At 45.5% G+C, this 9866-nt stretch overlaps 2 protein-coding genes across 2 annotated transcripts; both read right to left on the reverse strand.

Moving 5' to 3' along the window:
• Positions 1 to 804: 804 nt before the first annotated feature.
• nkx2.1 (NK2 homeobox 1) lies at positions 805 to 2356 on the reverse strand (the record flags this gene model as incomplete). The annotated part of the gene is made up of 2 exons (XM_079753023.1): positions 805 to 1472; positions 1993 to 2356. The coding sequence occupies 2 exons, from the start codon at positions 2354 to 2356 to the stop codon at positions 805 to 807; spliced, it is 1032 nt and encodes a 343-aa protein (XP_079609149.1).
• Positions 2357 to 7780: 5424 nt separating this feature from the next.
• nkx2.9 (NK2 transcription factor related, locus 9) lies at positions 7781 to 8623 on the reverse strand (the record flags this gene model as incomplete). The annotated part of the gene is made up of 2 exons (XM_079753044.1): positions 7781 to 8364; positions 8479 to 8623. 2 exons carry the CDS (start codon positions 8621 to 8623, stop codon positions 7781 to 7783), a joined length of 729 nt encoding a protein of 242 aa, XP_079609170.1.
• Positions 8624 to 9866: the final 1243 nt, after the last annotated feature.

The following is a 9866-nucleotide window of genomic DNA, read 5'->3' on the forward strand; positions in this document are numbered from 1 at the left end:
CATCACTATTATTATTATTATTATTATTATTATTATTATTATTATTATTATTACTATTAGGCCTATTGTTGTTGTTGTTGTTGTTGTTATTAATGTTGGATTATAATAATGATAATAATAATAATGTTTTCCCCTGACACGAGGCTAATTCAACCATTTCTGGCCAAAATAGACAAAAAGTTAACTGAATTTTGTTTCCATAATTTATTAATAGCACTGTTTGTATTAAGTCAAATGTCTATATAAGTTACATAGAAATTAAACGTACAAATACCAATGGAACGACAACAAATTTGCAATAGCGTCAAAAACTTTATACAACAGATAGCTAAAACTATATATCCTATCGAAACCTTTTACAGAATTATACAGATCTACGGATTACATTAAAGTCTATTATAAACAGCCACCCTGTGTGTAGGGGGGGGGGGGGTGATAGGTGCTGTAGCACCATAGGCTACCAGGCCCGTGTAAGTGTTCCTGGAGGTTTCACCAAACCAGAGCAGCTACGGTCTATTGGAGCCGAGTCTTCGTTTTTTTCAGCATAAGTTAGATAAATAATTCCCAAAAGTGGATTCACACGTCCGCGGTTAGTAATCAAAAGTTGGTGCTGTGTTTTCGTCGGCCCTTCCTGGTCGGCCTATACTTCACAACAGTCTCGGTCTCTTCAAACGTGGAACGCCATTAGACACCACCAGCCAGCCCCACTCACTCGGCCGCCGTTATATAAATGTACAGTTAATGTGTCGAGTCTTGCCTCTAAGTCGTTTTTCAACAGGCTTGTTGGACAGTGATGCAGTCTCATCACCACGTCCTGCCGTAAAGCAGGGCGGAACACTGCAAAGCGGTCCCGTAGTCCCCTCCCGAGGGGTTGAGGTGAGACAGGCCGGCCACCTGGCTCTGCAGGGGGGGCGGACTGTGTTGCACGAGGTCGGGCGAGTGGTCCGTGCTGCCCCCCTGCTGGCCCTGGTGCGGCCCGAGCCCCCCGCTGTTGTTGGACATGATCATGATGTTGGAGCCCTGCTGGTGGTGGCTCTGTCCGGAGGCCGTGGGGGGGTGACCGCTACCTTGACACGGCTTGCCGTCCTTCACCAACACCGGCACGGCCACGCGCCGCGGGGACTGCTGCTGCTGCTGGCACGAGCCGTTCTCCTGCTGCATCTGCTGCTGCGACACTTTGTCCTTGGCTTGGCGCTTCATCTTGTACCGGTGATTTTGGAACCATATTTTCACCTGGGTCGGCGTGAGGTGGATCATGCTGGCCAGGTGCTCCCGCTCCGGCGCCGACAGGTACTTCTGCTGTTTGAAGCGCCGCTCCAGCTCATACACCTGCGCCTGCGAGAACAGCACGCGTCTCTTCCGCCGCGGGGTGCTCGACAGCGGACCCAGGCCCTTCCCGACGTCCGCCAGGGAGCTCAGGCTCCCCATGCTGCCCATGTTCATGCCCGAGGAGGAGCCCATGAAGCGGGAAACTGGAAAAAAGTGAAACATCACAAACTGTCGGACCGATCAAAGAAAATAACACACAAATGGTCTATTTTGTTCGGTTTTTTTAAAATGTTTTATCTTTAAGCGCATGGACGCGCCATGGAGGTGAACGCTTAAGGCAGTAAATCCGGAAGTAAGGCTGGTCAAGGGAGTAGTATTCTGACATTTAAATTAGGGATAGGTCATTGGTCGATTGAACATTCAGAAAGGAGAAATAAAAGGTAGAAGGGAAAACTCGTCAGAAACTTGCAGCATGTCAAGTGGTTTCAAGTAGGTGGGCAGTGAACGGGGGAATTAAGCAGGTGGGTCGCCTTGATGAAGACGGCATCACTAATTCTTTATAGATAAACAAAATAAAAAAAAATTCACACGTATGAATGCCTACCAATAAACACTGTCCCCGACGGTGGTACACGGTGAGCCTTCCCTCCACCACTAGACTCAAACGGCTCACCTGCTGCCCCTGACGCACGGGACCAAACGTCGGCGGTAGCTTATACTCACTGGTGGAGAAGCGCGGGTCGGGGTTGGCCCCGTACCAGCCGGTGGCCGTGGCGCCGCTCCGCATGCCGTCCTGGTACGACTGCAGGTCGCTCATGTTGCCCAGGTTGCCGTTACAATAGCCGCCCATGGCCGAGTGCGAGAGCTGGGAGACCCCCGCGGCGGTCATGTGGTATGCGGACACACTCCCGTTGTGGCCCATGTGGTGCTGCTGCATGGCCGCCTGAGAGACCTGAGGCTGCCGGTACGAAGTGAGCGGCGCCCCCAAGTTGTTGTTCTCCATACTTACTTTCTTATAGCTCTCCTCAAGGGGACTCAAGATATCGGAAACAGAAAAAGGAGTCGTATGCTTAGGGCTCATCGACATTGTTCTTCTGGGGCTGGAGAGGGGAGAAATCAGAAGGCAAGCGCAATCTCTCCTTCTTTTTTTTGGCCAAAGCCCCTCTGGTTCCTGTTGTCTCAACGTCGATCCGGCTAGATGAAGACGTACTGGAGCGCACTGGAGTCCACCTTAATTGGGTTGAGTGGGAGCTCGGTACTGGCTTTCGTTTGTTTTAGCTGGGTGCCAGGTTTAAGGCTCCCATCAGAGGCGGGGCATCGGTAACAACACAAAGCAGAACCGACTCTCCTTCCCAAAGCGTAATTTCACTCGCTACGCGTTGGCACGACATGCGCGCCCCCTCCTACTCTCCATAACTCGAGGACACATTGTGTATAATCATAACTGCTCAAGTTATCGTAGTGGAAGAATTGTGACGGTCGGGCTGGTAAACAAGCACACTTTCTCCTCGGACTTTTAGTTGCTGTCACAGTTAAACACCAAACTGCACCTTGGGATCGCAGTGACCACAATACACTTTATTAACTCTCGTGATGTTTACGAGGGCCTCTTGATGAAAGGAGGGTCTATATGGACTTGAGGGTTGGAGAACCACTCCGCGTCTGAACAAGCCGCAGTTGAACCACTGACTTTTAATGGCCACGAGAGGCCTCCAGTGATTGCAAGGATTGTTTGTGTTATGCCTTATCGTACTTAGACTTGCAAAAGTGCACTTGCGGGGAGGGAAATTGACTGATAAGTAAATAAATACACATCCGCGTGTTAAGTGCCTGCGTAAATGATTAACCCCTTTTTTTTCTTTGATATCATTGGACGCGCGCAGCATGTACCCAAATCCAGACGCACACTCGGGGATCCATTCAAAATAAAATATAATCGTGGAGAGAAGAGACCCTCAGGTGAAGTTAACGGCGTTCAAGTGCTCTCCTTCCGCAGACTCACGCCAGGTAGCCGTCGATTGCTTCTTGCCTTAATGCTAAAGAAGCAATAATAGTTTAAGTCAAGCAACGTTTTATTGGAAATATCCATCGCTTGGACTATACAATCGGCTCAGAGAAAAGCAGTTTCTTATTTCATAATCGTTTCATTTTGAAAGTTGAGAATGCTACGGCAAAGAAAATGACGTTCGCTTTGACTTGGTTAAGGGCGTTCAGTAGAGAAACATTATCACAGCCTAATGTGGACTGCGGAAAATCTAGAAAGAGAGAGAAATGAACAGGAATCAACAATATGTTGATTCATATAGAAACGATTGAAAAAAGTAATTAAGTTATCACTAACAATACTAACAGAAATAAAAACAAGTAATGACTTTGTAAATGTGTGTCAATACACTATTTATAGGTGCGTATATAATAGTATAGTACTAAAAACATTCCAATAATAGTCAAGGCAAATTACAATAATAATATTAATTATAAATATCAACAACCACAGTTATTAAAATAAATTATGTATTTTTTGTTATATTTTGTTTTATTGTAGGCCAACTTAATATTATAATAATATGGAAAACAAAAATATTCCAACCTTCAAGGGCGACGTGAACAACATTTGAATCCGCGCGTGTATAAAAATGCAATAGAAATGTGTCTAAATTAGTGTTGAAATGTAAGATTAATTTGACACGATTACGTCGCTAACCCAAGGCGGAGGAAATCAGCAGTGCGTCCGAAATCCGAGTCCGTCGGTCTCCAGGAAACATCGGCCAGTCCAGGAACCACAGAAACACGGCGTCTTCTGGTGGACTGATCTGTGAAATAACCTCATCTCACTGCCTTTCTTTGGCTGAACCGACCAGCATTTACAACTGTCTCATAATTCAATATTTTGTATAATGAAAGCCTTCAACATCCTGCTATAAATTTGATTTTACACTCAGAGTTTTATAGGTAGCCTGTCTTTAGGGCCAACTGATCGTTTACAAGCAATGTGCAGGACATTTTCATCACTACGCACAGCAGAATGATTAAGGAATTGTACACACCTTCCCGTGTGTATCTATTTACCGTCATACAGAGCCTGGTTTGTATAAATCGATTATTAGACTATTAGATTAGTGTCAATACACGATGTCACCATTATGCACGTTAGATGTTCGAAGTCTTATCTGGTCTGGAATGGAAAGGCATGCATGTATTATCCAAATGTGAAAGTGACATTCGATTTATGTTGGTGTTTTTGGCTCCAGATTGCATGCAAATACCATTTAACTCTACATCCCATCTGAGCACGCGGGCCCCCGAGGCCCTTCGACAGCTCTGAACTTGACCTGATATGCAAAGTAGGCTATATTTATTTCCGTGCAATTAGGTTATGCATGTCGTTCTCCATCGTGGAATATGAAATTGAGTTCTTGATTATCTAACCCAGTACACTTGAACTGGAACTCCTTTAATATGGATAATTAGTGTTAATAAGTTCGAACGTCGGAGCTAATTCGTTGAGATAATGAGGACCGTATACCGAACCTCTGTGTTGTTTTAGCTTAGAGATAGCATGCAATAACCCCCCCCCCCCCTCCATATATTAAGTATTATTCATTTCGTTTATCTTATTATTACCGAGTGCAAGTCCATTAAAACGCCGCCGCCTCCGTTTGGGTCCACACTAAGGGGGTAGGTTGGTAACTTTTAGCCACCTTTCAGACGATGTGAAACGTGAGCAAGCGACCCTCAGCACTACCGAGAGGGCAGGCCACAAGCAGGCCACTGAGAAAGGCCAAGGACTCGACGGGGGTTCGAGGTTCAGTGGATTTTCTTCTTTGTGTTGGATTCTTCAATTGTCGAGCTCGACTTCTGGGAAATCTATCTAAAGGAAAGAATACCGACATTGTAGAGGAGACTTAAAATCCGAGATTACACATGATATAATTATGAAACATCCAAAGACAATGTATGTAATATATTTCAGTTAGTTGGTAACTAATAGCTTAAAACAACATTATTCGACTTATTATAACGTTAAGGAAATAGCAGTCCAAATTTGTTTAGCGTGTATGGGCTCCATCAAACAAAAGCCACTATCTACAGTGAGGCCTTTCGATATAAGTCAACATGTTTGAATAGCAGGTTATTTTCCTCTCCCACCATAGGAGAGGAGATCAAAGTGGAGGCGAAGAAAATATTGTGGGGGTATTTGCAGAGCCACACCTGGTCCACACCTTTTCGAGCAAATACGACTTACCGCACGCGTTTTACCGACGGCCAGTGGTTCTAGCCCGCAGAGGGCTAAGACGTCACACCGCGTCAGCATCCATGGCCGCCCCCCGGTTCTGGCCGAGCCGAGCCGTCAGCTCATACGAGGTCAGCCGTGATTTTAGAACCAACCCAAAACCACCAACCTGCGGTCCGTAGGTAAAGCCCGACCTCTAGCGGCCATCTCATCACCACACGCCTACAACAAGTGGGGTTTACGTCGTGCTTTGGAGTTTGCGGCCCTTCAAGGCCATACCATGTGTTATGCTGCCATCTGGTGGAAATATAAACTAGCAGCCATGTTCGATAGGCTGCTCCTGAGTTAATCAGCTCACCGAATTGCTAAACGAACTAACACTTGTATGCAATTGTTGCAACTGAAACAATTTGCAGTGAAAACGTGTCTCAATGAAGCACCGTTGAGTTCCATAAGCCAGTGGTGCTAATTCGGTAACAAACGATCGAAAGAATCGATGTGTTCTCTATAATTAAGAACATCTAAACAAAAATGTATTCTGCAAATATAATAATAAACACGTGAAAACGCCCATAAGTAGATCTGATTGTAGCGCATTGGACACGATAGGGACCTATTCTACAGTGAACGGATTACACTCTCGAATCGAGGCCTGATGTAGGCCAACAAGTGAAGCTGTAGGATGCGCAGTCCTAATACCTATCCCTGCTTTACAGATCATTCTTCTGGCCAACCCCCAAAACCAATGGCAACCTCTAAAAGCCGGTCTTTGTCACCCCTAAAACCCACGGCGCTCTAAAACACCATTGTGTAGTTAAACCTCATAAATTTGTCGCGGAGACTGATTAAACATCACGAGAACTGAAACACTAAAGATTTTGTCTAGGTCCCCTTTTGGGTGCCGGACAATGGTCCATTCACGGAGGGACACAGAGACAAAAAGAGACAAAAAGGGTGTTTAAGGGGAGACGCATCGCGCTGAGGGGTTCGGCCAGTCCCTCCATATGTGATGCAAGGTGGCCCGGGCGGGCGGACAAAGGGCCAGGTGACAGTGACGACGACCACAGGGTCACAGGACGAGCAAACAACATTATGGAGGTCGTGAAACGAGACGCCCCTCTCTTGTATTTCCCCCCATTTCATCCATTGCACATTTTAGTATGACAAGCATGAAACATGCGGCACCCATTATACGGTGTTTAAACACCGTTTCAACAAAACGTCCGAAGAATCTTCTATACTTTCGATTGAAATATGTGTGTTGTATCCTCGGAAGCATCTTATTTTGTAATTATTAAATGATCCATTATGCAAAAAGTTCTGTGCTATAGCATACTTGCATAACAGAGACCATCAAAGCAAAATTGAGGTGGGATAGGTTTAAATGATTTAGAGTGGGCTGTAGGTTATATGTGGAATTTGTGGCCTGGGCTTGCGATAACATCAAATACGAAATATTATACTTTTACTACGCAAGACGAATGGCACGAATTTAACTAATTGGAACTCATTTGGCGACTAACAAAACGCGTATTTGGTCCAAGTGAAAAGCAGCCCCTGGAACCGCGCACCACAAAGGGCCGTCCACTGAGGCCGCCGTGGTGACTGTGTATTCTCATGATAACACCATCTAGTCCTTTTAGACACAGTGTTTGCTCAGCTTTTAGCCCCTGGATTTAGTTTAACATTACAAAACCATCATCTCGGCTTGGTTGAGGCCTGTATGCTTTAGTTGGACCACCACTCAGGTTGCTGAAGAGTGTGGAAACTTATTTCAACGTGAGGTGTCGAGTTATGTAATAGTTGGTCGAATGTTTGGACTTAATGGCCTCGAAACGACATTCGTCTGATATAATAAATGGAAGAAATACAAACGATTTAAACAATTCTGGCCTTTAATGAAAGGCTACTTCAATGCAACAAATTATATATTTTCATTCAAACATTTAGGTTAATACTTTTATATTGCTGCTACATATCTACGGCCTACTGTTGTCCATTTAACATTATTATACAAATATGGAATTCAACGACAACAACGAATAAACAAAAAAAATATATAGGGCCAAATAGTGAACCCAGATGAGAAAATATCAACATTTAGAGTATCAAAATAGTCACAGTCATTTGTAACAAAATAAAATGTGCAAAATGTTTTTCTTCTATTGAAAATCTACAAATTTTTAAGTGGCTGTAAATGTCTCAAAAGCAGACGTTCAGATGCAGTTGCATTTGATGCAGTTCTAAATGAGCTTTTGCGGCCGCACGAGGCCTTCATTACTTAAAGGCACCGAAGTGAACTGAATTGTTCCAAAGGTCTCTCCACACGAACGCATGTCTGGATGCGACTGGGCTGGGAAAGTGCTGGTATCTGGGCGCGAGGGCGACCGTTGACGCGTGCTGGAAGGACGGATAGGACGCCATGGAGAAGGAAGGTGCGTGAGAAGCACCGGGCGCCATGCAACCGTCCCGATCCGCGTCAAATAAGGAGTTCTGAAAAGGCTTTCCGTCCCGAACCAGAATCGGCACGACGACTCTGCGCAGCATTTGGGATTGGGCCATTTCCTGCGAGGCCTCGGCGCGTCCTCTCTTCATCTTGTAGCGGTGGTTCTGGAACCAGATCTTCACCTGCGTCGGCGTCAGGCCGAGCAGGTGCGCTAGATGCTCGCGCTCCGGGGCCGACAGGTACCGCTGCTGGCGGAACCGTCTCTCGAGCTCGAAGGTCTGGGCCTTGGAGAAGAGCACGCGGCGCTTCTTCTTCTTGCTGTTGGCGTCTGAGGTCTGGTCGGACTCCGAGTCCGCGGCGGAGTCCTCGGGTTTGGTGGAATCGGGGGACGCTTCAAGGCCGCCTTCGTCCGAAGCTGATAACAAACAAATGGACGTTAAAGGGTTAGTCTTTAAATAGAGTTAAAAACGCATATTGGAACATGAGTCAATCATCACATCAGAATAAACACAAAATAGCGAGTACTTACACATATAAGGACTCCCGCCGTAGTCCATCCAGGAGGAATAGTGCGAGCTGGGGCGCGAGAGGACTGGTGCCGCCTCGGCCTCCGGCTCGGGAAGATCCAGAATGCTCCGGACGGAAAAACTCAATTTCGTTGGCACGTTGGCCATTGCGTCCGGAAGAATCGAAAACGTGTGCGTAAAACCTTTCCCAAATTCAGAAATATTCTTCTCAAACAACGGGAAACAACCGTGGGGGTAAACACTACTTGCGGATCCTCTCCACTTGAGAAGTTGGAGTTGGAGGGTCGAACGGTCGCTGTCACAACACCCTAACGCAGAGTGGCGATGTGTGCGCGGAGGCTCAGTGTTTATATAAACAGCACTTCAGGAGGCAAACACGGGGTCGCTTCTCTCCTCAGGGGGGGTACGCTAAGCACCTGAAAGGCTCGAGTGCTGTCACCCAATGGCGGTAGGTGTGGCGGTCCCGGGGATAACAAGCAGCAGCTCCTCAACAATGACCGAAGGAAACACTCGTCATCATTACAGATTCGTCTCGTATCGTCAAACTGGGGGGAAGAGATAATGGTAATTGTTCAGGGTGAATCACGTCTTGGGTGGCAAGTGAAAACGAGGCCCATCCCATATACCCCCCCACCCCCACCCACCCCAACCACCACCCTTCTCCACTCTATCCACGGAGGAAAAAAAACGTGTCTAATATTTGCATACAAAGTGAGCAATTAGCGAGCCATGTCTCGAGTTGGTTTAGCTAATGCATTTATGACCGTGGGTTATTGTAAAGGCGTATTAATAAGACCTGAAGGTTGGAGAATTTCAAGTATGTGGGCCCTCACAGCACGAGGATGTGGCAAGAAATACTTCCAAGATAAAACGTCCATTCCCTTTTTCTTTTTGAGCATTTCTAACACATCAAATACGCCTAAATGTAATTATTATATATATATATATATATATATATATATATATATATATATATATATATATATATATATATATATACATACACGCCTAAATGTAATTATTATTACATATATATACACACGCACATATATATATATATATAAAAAAAATATTTATATATAGTCATATATGTATAGGTCTATTAAATAAAACGTTGATGTTCATCTTGAACATTGTCTTAACTTTCTGACTTTCTTAATGTTCTGGGGTTGGAGAGGATGGTTCTTTATCATCACACGTTTTTCTCTTCTCCATAACTTTGTATTTATTTATTACTCCACACATTTTCTTTATTCGGGGACCATAAATCTCAATTAAATGCTGTGTTAGCTGTTCTAGGTGGACAGTGAGATATCTGCTCCGCCTGCCCCTGGCTGGAGAGAGCCGGTCCGCGGGAGGAGGAGAGTGGACATGCTTCTCAGTCGTCCTG

This window comes from Pollachius pollachius, assembly GCF_949987615.1.
Source record: "Pollachius pollachius genome assembly, chromosome: 15".
Taxonomy (NCBI): domain Eukaryota; kingdom Metazoa; phylum Chordata; class Actinopteri; order Gadiformes; family Gadidae; genus Pollachius; species Pollachius pollachius.